The following is a 23,418-nucleotide window of genomic DNA, read 5'->3' as shown; positions in this document are numbered from 1 at the left end:
CACATACGAAGAACACGCTTTAGGAAAACATTGACAGGGGGAGGTGGCACAGGGCATGCTCGTGCTACACATTCGAAGGAAACACAACGTCAACACAGAGCAAAACAATTTAGATAAGTGAACAACACAGGAGTTCTTTAGAATTTGCACAGGCCTTGTCTAAATGTTTGAAAGCTTTTGTCCAAAATGTGAAAAACATGTTTAACTATGTAAAGCAATACATAAAGCATGTGAAACTCTAAGTTTTGGGGGAAATTATGGTTGAGTTTTTAAGTATTTAATCGCATTAATTTGCAATCAACACTGAAAAGGTTGAATGGAACTCAAGGAGAAAGCAGCTGTTTCTAGTGTGCAGTTTCTAAAGATAAATTGGAGGTGTCAGAAAAAGAACAGAAAATAAATTCCAAAGTAACTTTTTTTAAAAGAAAGTATGGAGTCAGGGCTGAATGGTGGTGTGATGGTTAAACACTAGGGAGGCTTCGGTTCAAACCTAGGTTTTAGTCATATTTTTGTTTTGTTTTGTTGTTCAACACATGATTCACAAAACAACAACAACAAAAAACAGAAAATCCTTTTTTTAAATTTGCTAATAAGCAAGTACAAATATAGAAAGACCTTTAGGTCGTCTCTAATGATGGTGTAATGTAACACAACACATGCGTTCAACACAACCATTTAAATGTATGCAGTTGGGATGCAACAATTCACTTTCCCCACGATTTGGTTCAATGGAATAACATACGGTTTGGTTTTATTCCGAGAATCTTTGCATCCCTAGTTAGCGCTGTTGCTTCACAGCAGATCTAAATTTCAATTTAGAAGTTAGGATTTGAGTGTGTTTAGCTAAGCGATGGACTGGCAATCTGTCCCATGAATACTCTGCCTTTGCCCTAAAGTAGCTGTGAATGGCTCTACCAACCTCAAGTGACCCTGCACAGGACAAAGTGGGAGTAAAAGATGGATGTATGGAGATATAACCATTTATTAGTTTAAGCACTATGTTTATGCTTTTTAGCATTACACAGACATTGGGTCTGTTTTTTTTAATTGAGACATATTTAGTTTTGTCTCATTATCTGGGACCTTGGTGTGTGAAATTTGTTCTCCGCATTTGACCCATCCCCTGGGAGAGCGGTGAGCTGCAGACACAGCGGCACCCGGGAACCATTTGGTGGTTTAACCCCCCCAATCCAACCCTTAATGCTGAGTGTGAAGCAGGGACGAGGCTATTAATGCTATTAATGTAATCTTGTAAGGATTTTAAATATTGAGCAGGAATGAAGGACATAAGAGGCTCTTTAACAAGCCTCAAATCTTAAAACATACATGCAAAAAGCATTTGGTTAGAAGTAAAACCAAAGAGACCAAAGTATAAAAGTTAAAGGGATGACTTTATGACATGAGTTTTTCTACTCACGAAGTCGATTGCTTAGAGTCTCTGGCAGCGAAAATGCTCGTTTAGAGTCTGACGGGTCTCCTTTGACGCTGTCTCGCAGCGAGCGCACGCTCTTCTGCTGGTTCCTGGCAAAGCGGGCTCTTTTTATTTTCCACATTGCAGCATCACTGAGGTTGGCAACATTGGTCCGAACAGATGTGATGGCTGTCAAGAGAAAGTTAAAACTCTTTAATACTGTAAATGGTCATAATAATAAAAAAGAAAGATGACATAGCAGCTACTCCATACTTGTGGGAAATGGGAACTCCTTGTTGCAGTCCAAGTGTAGCTGAGCCTCAAGAGATAATGTTTCAAAACGGTTCACAAAAAATTCCCAACTGAGAGCAGGAATATCCTTCTTCAGGAAATGCAGCAAGAGAAGTTTGCTAAGTATGATGGGACGATCTCTGACCACAGTGTCAAACTGGAAATCCATACACAAACACAGTCCCTGTAAAATGTACAGATCTCACATTAGCATTAATACATCCTCAATACATCGCTTTTTCAAATTAAAGCTGCATTTCATGTGGATAAACATGTTGCATGTCTCCCAGTTTGTGTGTTTCTTGACTCTGTTTAATGCAGATCACCTGAAGAGCTGGTCTTTTGATGGTGTCCAGCAACAACCTGGCTCTGGTAGCCACAGCTGGGTTGACATCTTCCACGGAAGCCAAGAAGCAGCAGAAAGCATGAGCCAAAGCATACTTCAGCAAGTGGTTTTTTGTCACCGCACCAATATCCAGGAACCGACACAGCACAGCAACCTTCTCAACTGGGGAGATTTGACAAAAACAGAAAAGAAAAGGTAACATATATTCATGTTTTTTTATATAGTTTTGTAATTTATCAAACAAAAGCAGTTTTTAGGAAGCAGAAAATCAATTCTCTTATCAAAACTCTTATCAGTCGGACATCACTATCTCACCAAATGTCAGCCAAAGGATCTGGAATAACCCCCATAATCTGACCACTAGATGGCAGTATATAAGAGGAACTGTACAACTGCAAATTGATGAGATTTAATAAATAATGTTTTGTTTTTTTAAACGCTCTCACATAAATTATTGTACACCATTTAAGTCGTAATTTTGAGTGTAATTTAAACTAAGAAAATGGCTAACTAAAATGTTAATATGGTCAGTGAAATAACATAATTTATCAGTTTGCATTACTTTAGGACATATTTCCAAACAAATAGCTTCAGCTATAAATGTATGTAGTATTTGCTGTATGACAGACTCCACAATTTCCCATAACCCATGTACATCAAGTCTTAGTGAGCTTCTACAACCCCTTTTTCAAGGTCACGAAACTGCTCCCTAGAAATCACATGCAAAAAAACCATCAATCCCACAGATCCTCCCATTCTGCCTTTTTAAGTACTACCGTAACCATAGCAACACAGGCTAGAGGAGTGAGCAGGATGTAGTTTAGGAAGAGCTCATGCAGGGATAACTGCAATCTTATCAAATGAAACACTAAAATACTAATATTTCCCACCAGCTTCAAAGCGTATCTTCCAGTCTTGGTTATTGAAGTTTGTGTTGATCAGGTTCCAGAAGATGTCTGCCCCATGAGGCAGAGAGAGGGCGTGGAGGAGCTGCGGCACAGACAGGGAGGCCAGCTGGCAGAACTCGGACTTCAACATCGACCACAGACTGAAACATAAAGAGTAAAGCTGTGTCGTTCTCAGTTGTGAACAGCAATGGGTTCCTTTACTGCTGTACACACCTGGGGATGAGCATCTTCTCCTGGATGTAAGCCAAAAATGCGGGGTGATCCTTACGGGCGAGGTACAAACACTCGCCATGGAGACACAGGATCTTCAAACAGTTCATCATGTTGAACAGGATGTCCGGCTCCTCAAACTTAGACATTTCCTGGTAACACAAAATAGATGCATGACAACAAAGAAAAGCCAGAGTAATTGTAATTTTAAACCAATTTGTAGTTTGAATTGTGTTTGGGTTTTTTTTTAATTACCTGAAGAACAGTGTAAATAAGCTTTAGCGACACAGGGAGCTGCTGGTAGGAGAACTTTTTGTCTGAAATATTTTTCATGGCTGGAATAAAACAAGAAGATTGTGGCCCTTATCATCCTTTAAATATCAAATTCAATCATCAAACTTTTATGACATTTTTAAAACAATTGAGCAATTCCGAATTTAAAGTTTTAGTATTTTGCAGCCTTGAACAACAAAGTTAAGCGATGTTGAAGCATGTGGTTAAAAATTAGAAAATGCTCTGCTAGTACTAAATATGATATGAAACGTAAAAAGTAATCAGTGCTAACCTATATCCTCTGGAGAATGGTTGCTTGGTTCCTCAGTGTTTGCCCCAGATGGGTTGTCTCCTTCCTCGCTTTCATTCTCTGCCCCGATGGAGAAATCTTTTTGATGCGAGAGTAAGGTTTCCTCCAAACAATCTGTGGGTTCCTGCAGAGACAGTATTGACAGACTTCTATGCAGAGTAATACATCATTTTGGTCAGATTCATAATATAGCTGAGCTCTATGACTTGCTAAATGTTCCTTTATGGTTTTTATACTATATTGTACCATAACTATACTTGGCAGATGGTTGTTTGTCTGTTTGGAAATGAATGGGGACGCAAAGCTAGGGGGGGGTTACTGCAAAGCCATACCTGCTGAATGTTCAAGGTTAATTTATGCATGCAGTGTGTCTCACCACCAGGTTCATCTCATCCCGGGGGGTCAGCCTCTCTAGGAGCTCACAGCCCAGCTGGTAGCACAGAATGCTGGATTGGCACAAGCTGCACTCAAGGGCCTTTTCATCCTTCTGGCAGGTGTGTGAGCCCCCCCACGGGGCCTGGAAGACATTGTTGATGATGCCCACAATATCCTTCCCTAGGCTGCTGTCTAGACCCAGCATCACACCGTCATCCTGAAGCTCCATCTGAAACAGCAAGGGAGGGGGGCGGTTGAGAAAACAGAGTAGCAAAAGTGGAACATGACACAAAAATCTCAGGGTCCCACCTGTGACTATTCTACTGCTCTTTTTTATTTGACTGGATTTAAAATTAGCTATACGATGTGTAAATGAAATATCAGATACCAGGTAAATGTGTCAACATTTGACATAAATAAAAAGATTTCTCATTTTTTGTTTTTGTTTTTTCTAATCAGGCACTTACCTGCTTTAAGATCAGATCAAACATGAGGATAAAACAGCCGAGGTTCATGTCGTCATCATCACAGTCCAGGTCCAGTGCGCAGTGGCCGGTGGCATGACCCAAGTTTTTAAAAGGACTGCAGCGAAGGGGGCTACGAAATGGGCTCCTGAAGGGACTGGGGAAAGGGCTGAGGGTGTTGTGTTGCCCACGGCGTCCTGGATCTGACACCACACTCACCTGTGGTAAAAATTGCCATTTTTTTCTTGGATAGCTATCATAAAGTTCATACTTTTAATATGAGTTTTAGACATTTTAATATACGTTTATATGTTCATTTCTGTTATTAATCTGCATCACACTCGAGTTCAATCAAGCCTACTACAAATGCTATATTTAGAATGTGGCAGTTACCATGGTAACTTCACTAATGACTAGCGAAAAATAAAAAAAGGGGAAGCAAATGTGCCCTTTTTTCCAAAAAGTCATATGAACTAATTTGTCCTGAGGGTGTTACAGCATCTACTGACCACTTGACTGAAATGTTGTACATTTTCCGCCAAAACTTGCATTGCCTAAATAACTGTTGTTGACTCTCCTTTCTTCTGATGTTTTCTTTTCCATCAAGGTCCTGCTCACCCTGCGTGCTTCATTGCTCCCAGACAGATCTGACGCACGTGCTTTTCTCTGATTGGCCAGTTCTTTTAATGAGTTCACTCCATCGGAAAACATCCCGATCAGCAGCTGAAGAGGAACCACGATGTCGAGCTCTGACAACACCTGCATTGCACAAAACAGGAGGAGAAAAAAGTCCCATTCACAGAAACTTCTACGTTTTTCAAATAACTTTCTAGATCATGTTTTTAGAAAACAACAACTTGAAAATATTTTACAAATATACCTATAAATTCAATTCAAAATATCAACCAAGATTATTACTCTTCACCTCCATTTAAATTCAACTCCACATAAAAACTGATGACCAAGACTAGAAATAGAAGTGTAAATAATAATGTCAGATTGGAAATATGCCCAATGTGATTTAGGTGAAGAAAAGCACCATAGGGACACATTCACCACAATTTAACCCTCTAAAATTAATATGATGTATTTTCTGAGAGTACATAAGAAATAGTCTTTTGATCACAGTTGCAACAAAAACCTTAAATCAGACCCATGGGTGGAGTGCAGCGTACTGTTAATTCAAATAAAATAAAATCCCACCTATGGCACTTGGTCTCATTCTGTAACCAAGATCCACATTCAGCAGAGCCATGGCCCAGACTTCAACACTCTTACAAGCTGTTCAGTTCACACTCACAGTGGACTGAGCTGCAGGACCCGTGGCAGACAGAATGAGTTTGAGTGTGGGAGCTTACATGCAGCCACAGAAGAGCTTGCTCCTGGACAGACGCAGGGTAGCCAGAGAATCTGCAACTAATGAAGCCAAACATTTCCTCCATGGAGAAGGGCAGGGGGCACAACTCGATGTCAAACATCTTGCTGCATGGGGGAAAGACACCCACAGAGCAGTTTTATCACAATTAAAATTAGACATCATGCCCTTCTGCTTCCACTTATTCATACATTTTGACCAAAGATCCATGTATTTTTGTGTGATCTAAAATTAATAGTTTCATTTGCTGTTTTTATTCTTTGAAATAGATGACGAAAGTACCTAAGCACTTCCCGGAACTCCTTGAGCTGGCTGTCTGGTACCTCGGTGCGGATAGCCTCCAGCCACTCAGGAATAAAGCACTCCCAGAGTGGCTGACTGATGACGTTGTATGGTATCAGACACAGTATACGGTTCAGACCCTCTTTCAGCTGTGTCACTGTGCTACAAGACTTGTCCCAGTAGCCTCCCACCTACGAAGAAGCATGCAAAAAGAGGTGATCTGTCCTCAAATGCTTTACCTTACTACTCCTATAATCTTGATTATAATTTTTTCCAGTTTTCTTTTTCTTACTCTGGCAAATTCTACAGGTTTGGGCAGCAGACACATGACCATGACATCAAAGCGCACTTCACACACAGTCTTCAGCCATTTTGTGACAAACTGTGGCTTCAGCTTTTCCACCAGGCTTCCTACTTCATCATCCATCATGTAGGCAGTGGAGTGAAACCACTGGAAAACCATGCTGACCAGTCGAGCCAGGCTCTCCGTGGGCGTGTTCTCGTTGGGGGGGCACAGACTTACCTGGAGATGTAAAACACACGCACAGAAATAAAATGAGAGAGCTGTGCACATCCTTTCCCACCCCCTCTTGGTATTGACAGACAGAGGGATTACACACCAGGAACCAGATGCCAAATTGACTAAGGAGACGCTGGTCATGCTGGTCGTCTTCCTTGTTATCAAACTCGATGTTGTCAAGAGAGTGGTGAGAGGCAGACAGGCCCATCTGACGACGCCTGTTTAGCTCAAACTCCCGCTGTTCAGCGTGGATTTCTGCCTCCTTCAGAAGACTGAGAGTCCATGGAAAGTTCAGAAAAACAGTGAGAAAAATTAACCACACTAAAACTTTATTTAAATACCAGTATGTTAAAAGAAAGCTAAAGTCTAAATCTTGTTATTTTAGCAAACACAACCTCATCTCAAATAAATTGTACTATTTTACTCATTATTATCCGAAAAATTGAAAATAAATGCGTGAGAAAAAAGTACCCTTAGTGCTTTAATATGTTTATGTATGGAAAAATGATTTAAAGTGATTGAAATTTAAGCTAACAACAGGCTATGTCAACAGGTTTGCATTCAATGACACTCAAAGGTTTAAGGTTTTGTTGTGCCTTTTTTAAAGCTTTTTAAGCCTAATTTAGTAAAATGAACTGCCAAACCACCTAGGGCAGGAGTATCAATGCATCCAGGCCTCGAGGGCCGGCCTCCTGCTGGTTTTCCAGAAATCCTGCCTCATCTGCTTCTGATTACCTGGATCAGGTGTTATGGGCCAAAATGGAGCTTCAATGGCAATTGGTTGGAAAACGAGTAGGACAGCTGCCCTTGAGGCCTGGAGTTTGACACCCTGGATCAAGAGTGTACCCTGCCTTAGTCCAATGGTGGCTGGAACAGGCTCCAGCAACCCCATGACCCTGAACGGGATCATGTTTAAGATTTAGAAAATGGATGGATGCATGGATTTCATGGCTGTTCACCTTTCAGCACATCCCCTTAGGGGTCACCACAGCAAAACAGTTTTCAATGATCTCCACATTATGTTTGGCAGAAGGTTTTCACCTGGGATACCCTTCCTGACACAACCCTGTATTTTATTTAGACTGGGGACCATCACAGGAAAACCAAGCCCCCCTTGTGGAGACATAGGTAAGCATGAAGGGTCTGACCCACAGCTCTCCACGCCCCTTGGGATACAAACTGTAGTTTCCCATGTGCCAGCTCTGTTTGTTTATTTGGTTTGTTCCTGTATGTATACATTTTTACAAATAAGGTCGTCTTTTTGTGAGTCCTGCCTCACTTCCTGTATCATGCCTGTATTTTGATTTCAGTAAAAAATTCAATCCTTCAACTGACTTAATTCAGTTGGATGGTCATTGCCACTACTCACCATAGTCCTACCCAGTAACTATATGTAACCGATGTGGGTATATTATGTGTATACTTTATATTTGTTCAAGGAAGTCATATGTAGAACACAATATTGCCAGATTTGAAATTGTTAAGTCATGTTCAGAGGAGGAATAGTGGCAAACTCAATAAAATAATCCTGAGGTTAGAGCTGCCAGACGGAAGGATGAAAAAAAAAACAAAGATGAGATTTATGGATGCAGTGAAAGAAGGGATGAAAGAGAGAAAAAGATGCAAAGGATAAGGTGAGGGGGAGTCAGATGATTCACTGTGAGCAGCTGAGAGCAGAAGGAGATCACTACGTTCTAATGAATGAAGCTTTTAATTAAAAGAGAACACGTTTTGTAGAAGACTGATAAGAAAATGCGGTATTCTTGTCTTGCAGTCCCAATGGAGCTTCACAGGCTTTTATCTTGCGACTGTGACGTTCGCACAACCCTGTACTGACCTTATAACAGCCTCTACAGTGCACACCAGCTCCTCCGCTCCACACTCTCGGGTGTTGATGGGTGGAGGTGAAGTCTGGTATAGATGGGTCTCCGCCGCAGCCCCCACCTCGCTGCTGTGGTGGTTGACATGGCAACGCTTGCAGTAGCGGACAGGCCGGTTGCCATGGCGCCCGCAGCAGCCAGCTGAGAAGCAGGTGACCACAGCCCTCCTGACATGAGAGCTACAGTTCTACAGTTGATGAAGCCAAGACAAGGACAGCAGGAGAAAACACTTTACTTTGGTTTCAATTGATAAAAGAAGCAGCAAACACTCCTTTGTCAAAAACTTCTCTAAAAGTACAACTTTTCCAGATACTTGTTTAACAGTCAATTTTATCGAAAAGAATCTGAGAAGGGAGCTTGATTTGTGAACGTTTTCAGGAATAGAAACGGTCTTGATGTCCCCACAGTGTCTCACATTTCTAAAAATAAAAAGGACTGCGCTAGAGAGGCAACCTAATCTGATCCGCCTCTAATCTTGTGCTATTAGAGAGATGCACTGCTCCATATCAAATTAACATGTCTGTCATCTGATTGCGAGTCCTTTCATTCATCGATTTGGCTTTTGACAATAAAATACGCTGCTCCTCTGTGCAGTTTTTTCTGTGCTTGTCTAAATTGAGCTATTTTAAAACATTGTTTTAGGTTAAATTACATTTAGGTTAATAAAAACAGACAAAGTTCAGACTTTTCAGAGACTGAGGCTGTGGAATATGAAAAGCCTACAATTTCCATAAACAGCACAGGACGGCTTTTCATTTTCCTGATATCATACAGAGCACAGTTTACCTGTGTCTCCTTAGAAACAGAAATGCACATTAGTAGATATGTATAAGGCACCAGCAGTTTCATTTAAAATGGTTTGGTCCATGCATACAAACCCCCCTGTGGATAATAAACGGTTCATTTATAGCAGACTATTTACAGATTATTAATTATTAAATGGCTGTATTTTTGGTTTGACTGAGACAAAAAAAGTTTTATTTGAAATGTGGATTTTAGATATGTATTTAAATTTAAAAAGTTGATATTAAATGGCAGTAATTGAAATTATTGCCCAAATGTAAGAATGCAGGTTACACCAATAATACAGCTTTTATACAATATTTTTTTTTCTCTTGAACAGACATGAGAGAGTAAGAAACAGAATTTCAATTCATTGCATGTGATGCAAATGTGAAGAGAATCGACAATAAAGTTGACTTTGACTTGACTTTGATCTATTTATGATCAAATCATATAGTCTTACCTTCTTTTGACAAATGGCAGATATCTCTGCTGCAGAAAAACACAACAACAATAAATAACCTGCATATCACATTAACATTTGGAAATATGTCTTTTGCACTCTAATTAAACAGCACTTGAATGTGATGACTGTAGCTGTCTGTGATAAGCAGTTAATTGGTCAGCATCCCAGGTTTTACAGTACTTGCCCCATTAGACCCCACTTTGCTCCAAAATAAAAAAAAAATATCAATAAAGCACTGAATACAAAAAGGAACAGTGTCTTAAATACTGTTATGCAGTTCTTTTTTCTAAAATACATAACTTATGTCAAGTTCAATTTGACGTAGAAATGGTTAAGTCAGAGCTCATGTTGTCTCATTATTTTGCACTTGACATCCAAAGCATTGTTTGCTATTAAAATTAGATATTTTCGGATCATGCATAAAGTTGCCTGTATATGAGCTTAAAATTTTTTCTTTTGAAAAGAAACATCGGGTAAAAACTTTGAGTTTTCAAATTGAAAAAGCACAGGAATGATGTGTTTTGAACCAGTAAAAACATCAAATACTGCTTGTTCATATGCATGCAAGGAAAAGAACCACGCATCAAACTGAAGCATGGTGGGGGAAATGTCATAATTGGAAATTGTTTCCCAGTGAGGAAATAAAATTGGTGTCTATTAGTATGCTATAAATTCTACATATTGTCAAAATGAGAATAAAAAATGTTATTGTTTACAGTTTAATTTGTTTAAATCCTAAATTCTAGGAACTTCACTATGAAAAAATGGCTGGACTTAAATCCAAATGAAACTCTGGAGATTCATAAACATTAATTCCTCCAGACAATAAAAGCTTTGAATGATCAAAGTTTCAGTTTATCCAATGGAGGACCTTTCTGTTGGGAGTTTGCATATTCTCCCTGTGCATGAGTGGGTTTTCTCCTGGGACTCTGGCTTCCTCCCAACATCCAAAAACATGCTTCATAGGTTAACTGGTTATACTGTTCCTAGGCGCCCTGTCCAGGGTGTACCCTGCCTTGGCTCACAATTGGACGGGTCAGGCTCCGGCAGACCCGAAAGAGACAAAACGGGTTTAGAAAGTGGATGGATGGATAGTTAATCCAATTTGTAAATAAATTCTATCTCTAGTAAAACCAATGAATGGGAATGATCACTAAGACAGTTTCCCAAGGTTGATGATTTTGCTTTTCATATTTTTTCAGTTTAAATAAACCAAATGGTCAAAAGAAACATGTAATGGGAAGTTAAATTGTCAGGATTGAAATGCTTTTTGTGCAACGATTCGTCATTTGTTTGCTGAAGGCCACAGTGAGAAAAAAAAACGGTAACCCTAACAAGACTGGAAATAGCTCATCAGTTTATCTCTGCCTATGAGCCCTAAACTTCCTGGAAAACACACCAATCTGATTATACTAATCACTGTGACTGCAGGATGGGTGGGTTTTGTTATCTACCGATGCTCATTAACATATGTTTTAACTGTAGAACTTCATGCAATAATGCAATCGAGACAAAATAATTTTATTTTTGTGTTTTAGCAATGATAAACACTTTTTGACACAAGTGAAGCTTTTTATATTGTCTTTCTGGTTTTATAAGACAACAGACTTTCATAAATAAATTCAAAAACCTTCTGTGTTTTTGCTCACCTTGAGGCAAAAGGACATCAACAAGCCATTCAGCATGATCCCTGTAAAGGTTAAATAGATATTTAAGTATGACTCAAGGGGGACAACACTAGAATACCAAAGGTCTTAACAAAAATTAGAAGGCCCACAATGACAGGAATTGTCAATGATTACATTTTGGTGAAAGTAGAAGGAGGTGGATTCATGTTTTTGCTGTGTTGAATATATTAGGAGTGTGAAAGAATGATGTAAAATTTGTCCCTGGGTTAAATATGAGTGAAGACTGACTGTGGATCTGCAAAACTGAGGATAAGAAAGATTTAACGTACCCAGCTATCCTCTGGCTGCACTCCTCACATATATAAAGAGGAGGGGGCTTATCTCCCAGAGCAACAGAGAGCGTAGGATCAATACACATCTGCAACAGTAATAGACAGTGTTAAAACAAAACAACGTTTTTTAAAGATAAATTGATCAGCCCTTATTTTTAAGGGTTTTTTTATGACATACAAAAAAAACAACATGTCATACTCTGATTTATCAGAGGAATGTTACTCTTGATAAAGTTCAAACAATGTTAACATTTAACTTGACTTTAAAATGACCCATATGTTCATATTTTTAGGTGTATTGTACTATAAAAACAGAAACACATGTGACACGACAGTTCTCTCCTCTGTAAGGATGACTGACTGCATATGCTGCACCCCATTTTCCAGCAACCTGTGCCTGCCCCTGTGTTAAACGCTCAAGGCCTCAGTGTTCAGATGGTGCTTTGTGATTTACTGTGCTCACTTGATTCCATCCCTATCCTCAAGGGCTCGCGTGGGGTCAATGCTTCCAATTAAGCCCCCCACCCCCACCGCCACAATGCCTTCTTGCTCCCAGTAATTGAAATCTGGGCTCTGTCCACGCTCCTTCTTCCAACTCAGTTTTGAGCGCAGGAGAGGTACAGGAAGTGCAGATGATGAAGTTGAGGTGCAGCAGCTGGCAAGGGGAAAGCTGATCGAATATGTGATCCCATGTTTCCATAATGATTTATTTATCAAGAGTCGAACAAAAGCAAATCTGCCGGTGTGCACGGTTGGACTTGATGAAGTCTTCTTACAGGAGCATTTTTGATACAGTGTAAAGGCACTTTTGAAAACACAGTTACTATACTCCATGTGAAAAAACATGTTGGATTTCTGTCAAGTGCATTGCTTTGAGATGCAGTTTTTTTTCTAGCAATAGTCACCTTAACAGCAGGTTTATTGATGGCATTGTGGCACTCAATGTGTTGACAATGGATGGGATTCCAGGCTGAACAAGGAGAAAGAGGTCATACAGAAGTTTGGAAACAGAGGAAAAGCTCAAATCAGTGGGTTTAGATTAAACAGGTACGGTAATCAGTCTAAAGCTACGTTCACACCACCCTCTGCAATGCACGTGTAAGCGGCCAGTTCCATTGAAAAGTCCATGTAAACGCGTGTAAATGCACATTTTGGGCTTCCCTGTTCAAAACTCTCACATTCACACGTAACTGCACACGTTTGAAGACTGTTTTGGGGCTCTAAGAACAGAACGCAACCTATGTTGAATATTAAACCAGGCCTAACTTTAACCAATCAGGGACTTGGATTGAGTAGTGGCGTATGGATGGCGTCCCTTTTAATTTCTTGAAGTGCCAACTGTTTGAAAATGGATCATAAAGGAGAAATTAATAAATACGGTTTGTGCCCTGCCTGAATTATATGACACCAATTCTTCTATTTATCGGAATAGAGCTGTGAAAAAAAAAATCTTGAGCAAGATTTGCACCAAGCCTCTTCCAACAGGGGAAAAAGAAAACGAAGAAGAAGCCCCTCCATGCTTGTCCAGTGTGAGCACCATGAACTATACTCTCGTTCAAGAACCCTCGTTTAGCACGTTCTTGAATGCACGTCACATGCCCGGTGTGTCCATAGCTTTAGAAGCACTAGGGCAGCAGAAAAAGAGAATCTGACCCGTGTACTGGAGGCCTCTGTATTCACTGATGGCTCCTGGTGGTTTCAGATTGGGCCAATAATGAAACAGCATCTGCACAGCTGCAGGTTTTACTTGGGATGGCCCGTACGATATGACATAAAGCAAGTCCTGCAATGTCACAGTAAAAATATGAAAATTATTGACGGGAAGTATCATCCAAAAAAAAAACAACAATGTGGACATGTAACTGTATTATTTTAAATTTTTGTTCAATTTCATCATTAAAAAACAACTATCTGAAGGTGAAATATCCATGACTTGGCTGATTCTAGGTTTAAACAACTCAAACATCCAGGGCCTCCTTTCTTGTAGTTATTTCATCAAGCTCCAAATGTTCTCAGTGGGTAATAGGTTTAGACTCCAGGCAGGTCAGGATGGTGTTAATAAGGCATATGGTCCCCCAGATTCTGATTCACCACACCAGGGGAATCTCCAATTTATCTGAGTCTTTCTAGATGATCTTGCTCCGAGAGTCAGACAAAATTCCCACATTTTGTTTGTTTGAGGTCTTTTGTTCACTTCACTTGTTTAAAAAAACAATTGTGCTTTTTATGTATTTTTTTATATTTCGATATTGCTGAAAAAATATACAACTCATCATTCTCATCAGAACTGCTTTCAAAGGCACTGATACCAATCATCGTATTGCAACCTATTTTAATTTTTTTTTTATTCCAAAGTGCCCAAATTTTAAAACTGAGTTTTCTTTGCTGCAAGATTGCCTGAGTGTTAGCAGATGAATAGATAACAATAATATAACTATCTTAGCAAAAAGATCAGCAAAAAATAAGACGATTAAATAACTGAAAACAGGTAGATGTGCTTGGGCGTAATTCTGTGCTCAATGTATAGTCTTTTATGGTCTTCTTGAAAAGATAACATTGAATAACTTGAAATTAAAACAAGACATTATGCTTCCAGTGGTCTATACCAGACTTATCAACTCCTCCATCTATTGGGAAGTTTGTGTCTGCTTCAAATGTGTGAACGAAATGTACCTTCCAGACTTCCTGTTTGTGCTTCATCAGACACTCCAACAACTGACAGTGATAAACTAAGAAGAGGAGGAGATCCAAATAAACAGAGAGGATTTGAATTTCAGCATAGGCAGTGACGGTGACCAAGAAAACCTACCTGGGTTTGAGGTGTACTGCATTGCAATCATGAGCATAGACGAAGCCGACAAATTGACATAAGCTGGGACTCCGCCTTCCTTTCTCGTAGAGCCCACTGGAAAAAGGGGAGGGAGAAAAGCTTATCTTTGCAGGGAAAATAAATATCCTTATGTATTTAATCAATATGTGATCATTCAGACGACTCACATCTGTTTTTCTGATGCTTTTGTACATGGTTTTACTCACATATCGCCATCGGGAGGAAAGATGTGCTCAGGTACTCAATGATGTCTTTATGGAGGAAAGGGGGAAATGTGGCTAATGTGGAGATCATAGTGTAGGGCAAAGTGCTGAGGATATCATCACTGAGAAAGGGTAGTAGGCAAGCTGTTGTGTAAAATATAGACTGTCCCAGATCTGATGGGAAAAGGAGAGAGCAAAATAGACAAAAAAAAAGACATACACAAACACATATTCAATCAACTGTACATGCAGTATTTACATACCGTATGTACATAGCATGTCAAAGTTTTATAAAACTCAGAGTTCAACAGTAAAACAAGGAAAGTAAAAGAACATTTTAGCATTAGCGACTGGAGTTAGCAAGACCTTTCTTTCAGAAATTTCTAAGGTAACGTTCACTCCTAAGAAAAGCTAAAAAATCTATGAGCTTTCATGCTTTCAAGCTTTTTTAAGAAAACAAAAGTTGAAATATTTATGACATATAAGAGCACTGACTTTGAGGCAGCTTTATACAACACAGTGAACATTCTCTAAAGTCATCCCCTCCTTTAATCTTTTTTTTATTACATTTCCCATTGTTTTTCAGTACACAAGTAAACATTTCTCCCACATAGTTGAACAAACATGCATTCAGGTATGATACACAGAAGAAAAGGCCAATTTATTTCAGGTATTTCCAATGGCTTATGACGGTTGACAGGATCCAGCGTGCTCCCAATCACCCCATGCATCCCTCAAGATCCTCAGCAGGACTTCTCTCCTCCCGTTACAAAAAAGGCCAAAAAAAGCAGCAGTGGCTTCATGCAGGCCAGGCGGCTCGTGGATGATGATGACAAACAGTGGTGCACTTGGGCCTTGACTCACCATGCTGACCGTGCTGCAGCAGGGGCACCAGGTCAAGCAGGGTCACGAGGGTCACATAGAGGCCCTGATAGTCCAGAGAGGGGTACTCTGAGAGCTGAGCGTCCCGACTCTGCTGCCCCTGCCCCCCGCGGTCTGACGGGGCATCGCGCAGAACGCTGTAAAGGAGGGAGCGAGTAACTGTAGGGTTGATGGAACTGACTTGTGGTCTTAGAGATGGGGTGAGTGGGAATGGCACAGGAAAAAGACACATGGTCATGGGCACGGCCAAATTGGAAGCTTCCTGGTTCTCCTTCCTGCCTGTGCGGGACAGAATGCTGCTCCGGGGGCGGGGAGGGGAGGGGAGGGGAGGTGGGAGAGGGGAACAAGGGAAAAAAAGAGACAACAAAGACACAAAAAAACAGCACATTACATTGAAATGGCACTACAGAGACAGCGTAAATAGAAAAAAACAAACCCAGATAAACCCCACATAGGATGCAGTGTCTCACTATTTTTGTACAGAAATGAAAGCATGGGTAATTTGCTCGCTGCTTTGTCTGTTCCAAATGACTTCATTTCAACCACTTTTAGTTTGGACTTGCTTTCCATTTTTAAACAAAACCAACGAGGAAAAAAACATGACCACAAACTGCAATGATCACTGCATCTCATGCGTATCTGGTGACAAGGAGCAAAAATATAAAAAATGGCATGTTTTCAGTGGCAACCCCATACTTCTCCAAAAACAGAAGGGACACAATAGCAAAGAAAGCACTGTCCCTCGGTGAATGCCATCTTCCAATCAGCAAAGTCACTGGATGCTATGCAGAAAGCCCAATGAGCCATGAAATGCAATTTACTGTGAAATTTCTTTGCGTTTAGTGGGGCTGTCAAGGATGGGAGTGACACCAAATTGGTTCGGGAAAATACAGAGGTGGCACTTTTGAAACATGCTTGAGCCTGTAATAAACATGTGTGTGAGGTTAGATCAAGAGCTCCTAGATCACAGCACATGTTTATTGCACCAGAGAAATAATGTCCGTATGCATACTTTATGATACTGCACCAGTATCATCGGAGTAAATAATGAGATCCAACAGGCATATGGATTCAGGTTTCTAAAATAAATGTAACAACTAATCTACAGTAGAGAAAAAACTAGAATGACAAAGGAATAGGTTGTATCAAAGGGGAGATGACTGGTAAGTATCATGTTTGTGAGCTAATGCAGGATGGACAATTGTGTTTGCTGTCCCCTGGGGAAGGTGGTGGACATATTGGACTTTAAGAAAGGGAAAAACAAAAGCAAAAACTAGTTGGGTTGAGTGTGGAGCATCTAGGGTGAAGGAAGAGGGGAAAGGAGGGGCCAGAGAGCATTGCTCTATTTTTTTTTTGCATGGTTATCAAAGAGCTAAGCTGTTCTATCAGGCAAATGGTTGTGATTTATCATGAGAGCCCAGATTATAGATAAATATCTACTACAGTTGTCTTTTTTTTAAAGAACACTCAAAAATTACATTTGGAGCTCCAAGGCAAGTGAGAAAGGGGATTGCATTGAAATTGTTCGACATGGTGTTGGATGAATAATGTTGAGCACCAGAACATAGTATTACAACATGTGACCGATCCCCTCAAAGTGATACTCTAAGATTTTAGTCAGCGACGGTTTGTTATAAAACTCATTAAAGGACTAAGTCGCAAAAGCAGACTATACCTCAGAGTATGACTTTTTCACCGCCTGTTTATAATAGAGACAACATCTTCAATTTGAACAATGAACATAGACAAAAACAGACCCGCTCACACACGTACGCTAGACATTCAAAAAACACACATATGTGCACGCAAACACATACACACACAAACATTTGCATATGACAAGTAACACATGTAGAAATGCACAGACATATGACGTACATTTACTGTCAAACCCTGCCCTGTCAACTGTGTGCATGACTTAAATTGTGGAATATGTGTATGGTCAATTGCTAAACTTTTCTCCAAATAATTATGCACTACAGTTTCCCATTTTGTTGTGAATGAGGCACTTAGGAAACAGATCAACTATTTTTGCTTTGCAGCCTTCTTTTTCTAATCTTCTAACCAACAGTGCATGAATCAACAACCTCAACTGACCACTCATCTGTCCGGAAAAAAAATAAAATAAAATGACACATGCCTGCTCCACTTTTCAAGGCTCACTACTTCTAACTCTGTCTTTCTTACCATGTTTTCCTTCACTCAGTGCCTTAGGAGGCACAGGTGCAAGAATAATCTCAGAGTCCCTGCTGAGGAAACAACGTTGTTCTAATGGCAGGCAGAGTGATTTTCCCTGCATATCTTATGCTAAGAGGTTGGGCTTTGGGAAAATATTGAGGCTGTGGTGAGAGCGGACTCCTGCTGAGTGATTCTCATCTTAGTCTGAGAATTCTTTCCCTCAGAGACAAAATCGTTACTTGAGTTCACACTGATTCCCACAGATGCAGCCCTTGTCACGCTCAATCAGTGCCGTGAGAGGCCATGTTTTTAACAGCACAGTGATTGCTGGTGCTTGGCAGCCCCTCACCAATGTAGGAAGTATCCAGATACCCTGCAGCAGATAAATAATCCTTTCGAAGCTGAGGAATAAAGCACCAAATCTAGGCCAGCTGCCAATCTCTAATAGATTGTTCCCAAAATGATTAAACTAGTGCTACTTTCGCAAAAAATTGCTAAAAAAAATAACAGCGCAATACCAAAATATCTCTTCATTAGTTTAACATCATTTTAAAGAATAGGACGTGTCTAAAATGTCTGCCTTCTTGACCTGTTGTAGAAAAAAACATTCCTTTCCTTCTTCGAGCTTTCAGATAACCCAAGAGAGCAGGCTGACCCTGCGGCTGCAAAGCTGGAGAAGCCAGCCCCGCAGGAAAGGACATGGAAGCAGATTGCCCAAGGGAGGCATTCATCTAGCAACTGGCCGCTGAATCAATAACCATCACGGACCTATCCGTCTTTACTTATGCTTCAGAACAACACCATAACACCAATACAGCAGAACAGGCATGGTAACTCATATTTAGCATTAATTTTCTATCAGAACATTTAATCTTGAGGCTTTTATTTTGGAAAAATGTGCAGAGATAACCTGGTGTGAGTAGTCTCATCTGCTGGTGAAGGAAGCTATAGGTGTTTAGCTAAGTCTGTGAATTCATCTGATGACTCTGGAACGGGTTACTTACCTGAGCAGCGTTTGGGAAAAGTATTTCAGTGTGTTTGCAATGTCTGTTCCGGAGGGCACAGGATAAATATTGTGTTGCACACGGTTGTGATACTCTTGCAAGTATCGTATCTTAGAGGCAACTAGACAAAATAAAGAGCAGAGTAGATCAAACAAAGCAAATCAACACGGTAGCAAATCCTGTTCTTAGCAGAATATATGCAGCTGCGCAAGAGCACAAATAAAAACACTGTGTGTTTCTCCTGTTGCTTGGCTGCGACCCAAGTGTGTCGCTCCGCCGTATATATAGAACATGAGTGTTTTAATTATCAAGTTAAACAAAGAGTCCATGTTCCCATGGCTCTCTGGCCTTAACCAGGTGACCTTTATGGTGCAGCAGTTAAGTCACAGGAAGCCTCAGAGGAGACAGTAACCTATTGCTTACAGAAATACACTTATGAACAAAAGGTTGTCAGTTCAAGTCCCAAGACAAACTGAAAAGAATGTGCTCAGCTTGAGCATGAGAGGGGCTTCCCTGCCTTCAAACATGCAGCAGCACCGAGACCAGCTGGCCCCTTCCTGTTGAACTAGCTCCATGTTGTGTCAGATGTCACTTTTGCAATGGCTAATTAAGACTTCAAAAAAAGCTGATGTGGGGAACACATGACCCATATTCAGTGACTTTGATGTTTAGCTTCCAGTCTGACCTGTAAAGCAAACTGTGGCTTGAGTTTAGGCGGCCACACAGCACAAGTGCCTCATTTTTCAATGCAAATAGACATCTTTGGTTATGTATTTTGAAATTCTGATGTCTAAGTAAATGGAGGTGTGTGGGGACACCCATTTTTAAAGCAATAAAATAAATGATAAAAAGAGGGGGGGGGGGTTGGAACATATTTAAATTCTAATCAAGTCTTACGGTCTTACATACAATCAAGTCGACCTTGAGACCATCCCGATTTTGCCCTCCATTCCCCAGTCACGTCAATCAAAAACAAAAAGAATTACAGCAATTATAACAGGTCTCATTTTCATTCCAAAAAAAGGATAGCGCATTTCTTTTTCCACCCATAGCCTAAAAAGGCAGAAACAGTGGCTGTCTCTGCGCACTGAAACCTCCAGCCGCAGTGAGAGGACGTGTTGCAACCTGCCTTGGCAACCGCGATTTCATCACCAAGGACAGCTCCCCGTTTTTTTCGCGTTCTTGCTCATGACAAAAAGAGAAGGGAGCAAAAACATAACAAAAATCCACGTTTCCCGCTTCCACCGAGCGCTTTCGCAAAGAAAACAGGAAAAACACACACAAAAAGCCGTACTTACACTGCTCTGCCTTGGTAGACATTTTGCAGACACTTGGAGAGACATAAAACCAAGACTGTCAATTGATTTCCCAGCTTTTTCTTCCACCCTCTTTCTCCGACGTTCCTCAGAAGCGAAAAAGTGGAAATACCTCCTTGCAGCCAGACTAGGCACGGCTTGATTGTACCACTCGGCGGAACGGATCTTGTTGCGGTTGGCGTCGTTTTCCTGCTCGTTTTTAAATGCCATTCACGGACAAACCCCTTGTTGAATCCTATTTTTAAACTCGACAATTACATCTCTTTGACGCACAGAAAAAAAAATCAACTATATGTCATATTTCTGTCACACCTTTCCAAATGGACTGATCCAGCTTTGACAAATTGTCATTCAAAATTTGCAAGAAACGATTCCTTATCTGAAGCAGAGCAAAAACACTGTGCGTTTGCCTCCGTATCCCTGTGCATCTGCTGCATGTAAAAGATGCATATAAAACGTGCAACAGATGGTTGTCACACAGTTCATGTCTTGGACAAAATACACTAATGTACTTGCAAGTGTTTTTATACTTTCCTAAGGTGAGCCCCATAATAAATACCTTAATTTAGTTTTTCTATAAATCAGCCTTGATTCATAACCTATTGTTCCATTATCAGTCCCCATGAGCAATTTAAAAAAAACGTCATTAGTAATGTGGGCACCATAAAACATGGGATACAAAATGCAGCAACAAAAATATTCTAAAAATCAAGAATATTTCTCATTTCACCCAACCCAGTTCTTGAAATATTTATGTTTGCATAGGTTTTTGGGATGTTTTTTTTAGATCAACACATTTTTTTTCATAGTGGTTTCATTTTAACCCAACCCAGAAAAGAGTATGTTCCTTTTCAACTCTCAAGTTAAAAGCAACCCAACTTGGAGGTTTTCGTGTGTTGTACAAGGGATTTATTGATGTGTATTTGTAGCTGCAAAAAAAAAAACTAAAAATACATTTTTCTTTATTTAAAACAGTACATTATTGACCAGGTATTGCAAAGAATATGTATCAAACGCTCCGTCATCTTTTAGTTCCAAAGTGGCATCTTGTCTTAAAAGCTGCACAAACTTGGGGGTCATTCCAAATGCAGAGTTCTCTCAGCTGTCATGGATGTGGAGGTGTTCTCTGTCGGTACTCTGGAACGTGATGCATGATCCATCCAGCTGGGGCAAGGAGAGTCACAGCAAACACGCACAGGGCAAAGACAGATTGCTGTAGAAAAATTGCAAAAGAACAGGAGTCATCCTTTTTAAAAGTTTGCTTTCTGGAACACAGAAAAAAAGTAAACCAGAATAATTTACTTTGTTATGTCGTCCACATTTTTCACCCTATAAAAAAAGTTGAACATCTGCTTTCACTACACAGTGTTGAAAGCTTTTACATGTTTTTCTTGCCGCGGTCCATCAATGTGTCTCTTTCCACTCTGGGATTCCTAATTTCAGATGCCATTTGTAAAAAACCTTCTGATTGTCCCCGAGGACAGATCAGCAGATTTATAGCAGCATAAATGCCGGCTTGGTCTGTTGCAGTTTCATCATAGCATTCTTTTTCAGAGGCCAGATTCTGAAACTGACATATGTACACAGAATTAATAAAACATGTTCTCTACTTTGCTGGCCTTGAAGGAATGTACGCTTTGATTCCTCTGGTTACCTTCATCGAAGTGTAGCTTTAAAGATACAGACCTTTGAGGAAATAAATAATTGATAGTGATGTTTTATAGGATAAATTGATATGAATGTTGCAATTTTTAGATATTAGCTGCATTCAACCTCTTTGTAAGGTGTTATAATTATCACATTACAATGGTCAAATCTTCATCATGTTATCAAAACTAAGCAGTCCTACCATTGGTCCAATCTTATCTTTTGGTGGCTTGCTGTAGATTCTTGATGTGTGGGTTTGTTGAATGGCTTTTATCAGCAGCAGTCCAGTCAGTGATGGTCTCTTGAAGGTAGAGATCATCCTCCTTGCTTCAAGTCAAACACTTAGTGTTCAGCTAAAGAGGATGTTCCTCCACACAGCTTCAGAGATCCAAGCAGATGACATCTACTTTAAATACTTCCCATCATGCTTCCTGGGAGGAGTTGCCTTCAAGTGATAAACATACTTAAGTAAACACAGTGAGTTGTCTTTGGGATAGAGCCATTGTCACTGTCCAGTTAAGGATTAAAGTTAAATGAATTTGGAGAATTATATAAACCAAGGACTGTTATAAGCCTGAAGCTCAGTTTTGTTTACATATGTAGTATACAGTATAAAAGGAAGGGGAGAATATAATCATCTGGTCATTAAACAAAAGCTTCAGGAAGCATCATAAAACTGAATTTATCAAAAAAAAACATCTAATGAAGGACACACAAGACAATAAACTTATGTACAGTAAAGTATTCCAATAAGATTTTCTAAATAGTCTTTGTATCTTGGAAAACAATAACAATAAAAAGAAAACAGAAAATGAACGGTCCTAACTATAAAACATTGTCATAAATGGTTTAGCTTGTTCTGAAGTGGAAAATATTATTCAAAAATTTATAGTTATTAATCATGAATTTAATATGAAATTTATTAAATAGATGTGAGATATGAAGACATATAATATTAAAATTAAAGCTACTTGATTGGCTATAGCAACTTATTGCTCCTAATTGTGCACTTTTAAAGAAATTCTTTTACAGGACAAATAATTTGTGGTAACTGACTGTTTTTTGTGAGGCAACCTATTTGAGGTTTTAGATTATAACATTTGTAACATTTCCGTTTTTCTGTATGTTTTGATAATATTATTTCTAAGCCTTTCCAACAACAGACACCAATTTTATGTATCCAGACGCCCTCATCAGGATACTAAAGGAACTTGATCCAACCAAAGGTAAACCTCAGGGTAGAAAACCACTCACATCGCCGTCAATTGTTCACTAGGGGGCGCTTGATCATTGCAGAGTCTTCCAGGTATAAAAAGGCCTCTTCGACCGTCAGCGTACGTCTGACTTTTCAAGCCACCGGAAGTTACAGTAGGACTGTTATTCCGGTTTCACAATTGAAGCAGAAAACTATAGAAAAAACAAAATTGTTAGATGGGATTTTTTTCCTTTATTTTACGGTAGGAAAGAGTTTACATTCATTTTGCTTTGAATCAGCATATGAGGT

General features: G+C 39.8%; 1 protein-coding gene and 1 long non-coding RNA gene across 5 annotated transcripts in view; both read right to left on the bottom strand.

Annotated features, from left to right (window-relative positions):
- Positions 1-20,691, bottom strand: part of unc79 (unc-79 homolog, NALCN channel complex subunit) — a 34,121-nt gene extending 13,430 nt beyond the window's left edge. For all 4 annotated transcript variants that reach the window (XM_020713431.2, XM_020713432.2, XM_020713433.2 and 1 more), the window contains exons 1-26: positions 20,250-20,691; positions 18,952-19,072; positions 15,752-16,065; positions 14,891-15,061; positions 14,664-14,759; positions 14,528-14,583; positions 13,508-13,637; positions 12,760-12,824; positions 11,852-11,940; positions 11,544-11,584; positions 9,892-9,920; positions 8,603-8,832; positions 6,866-7,037; positions 6,538-6,768; positions 6,246-6,436; positions 5,947-6,070; positions 5,207-5,347; positions 4,592-4,807; positions 4,126-4,353; positions 3,732-3,873; positions 3,422-3,501; positions 3,170-3,318; positions 2,939-3,096; positions 2,029-2,210; positions 1,685-1,886; positions 1,418-1,600 (exon numbers count right to left, since the gene is read on the bottom strand). In XM_020713431.2, coding sequence (XP_020569090.1) covers positions 1,418-1,600; positions 1,685-1,886; positions 2,029-2,210; positions 2,939-3,096; positions 3,170-3,318; positions 3,422-3,501; positions 3,732-3,873; positions 4,126-4,353; positions 4,592-4,807; positions 5,207-5,347; positions 5,947-6,070; positions 6,246-6,436; positions 6,538-6,768; positions 6,866-7,037; positions 8,603-8,832; positions 9,892-9,920; positions 11,544-11,584; positions 11,852-11,940; positions 12,760-12,824; positions 13,508-13,637; positions 14,528-14,583; positions 14,664-14,759; positions 14,891-15,061; positions 15,752-16,065; positions 18,952-19,072; positions 20,250-20,271 — 3,763 coding nt within the window. In that variant the 5' untranslated portion in view covers positions 20,272-20,691. The remainder of the gene's footprint in view (positions 1-1,417; positions 1,601-1,684; positions 1,887-2,028; positions 2,211-2,938; positions 3,097-3,169; positions 3,319-3,421; positions 3,502-3,731; positions 3,874-4,125; positions 4,354-4,591; positions 4,808-5,206; positions 5,348-5,946; positions 6,071-6,245; positions 6,437-6,537; positions 6,769-6,865; positions 7,038-8,602; positions 8,833-9,891; positions 9,921-11,543; positions 11,585-11,851; positions 11,941-12,759; positions 12,825-13,507; positions 13,638-14,527; positions 14,584-14,663; positions 14,760-14,890; positions 15,062-15,751; positions 16,066-18,951; positions 19,073-20,249) is intronic.
- A 468-nt stretch (positions 20,692-21,159) lies between these two features.
- On the bottom strand, positions 21,160-23,317 carry LOC105356928. Its single transcript, XR_910972.3, has 3 exons — positions 23,169-23,317; positions 22,117-22,359; positions 21,160-21,480 (listed from the first exon to the last, which is right to left on the bottom strand). It is a non-coding gene; the product is annotated as an uncharacterized LOC105356928 (long non-coding RNA).
- Between the last annotated feature and the right edge of the window lie 101 nt (positions 23,318-23,418).

This window comes from Oryzias latipes, chromosome 22 (genome assembly GCF_002234675.1).
Source record: "Oryzias latipes chromosome 22, ASM223467v1".
In the NCBI taxonomy this organism is placed as follows: Eukaryota; Metazoa; Chordata; class Actinopteri; order Beloniformes; family Adrianichthyidae; genus Oryzias; species Oryzias latipes.
Note: the sequence above shows the minus strand (reverse complement) of the source record. Positions and strands in the feature narration are given on the sequence as shown.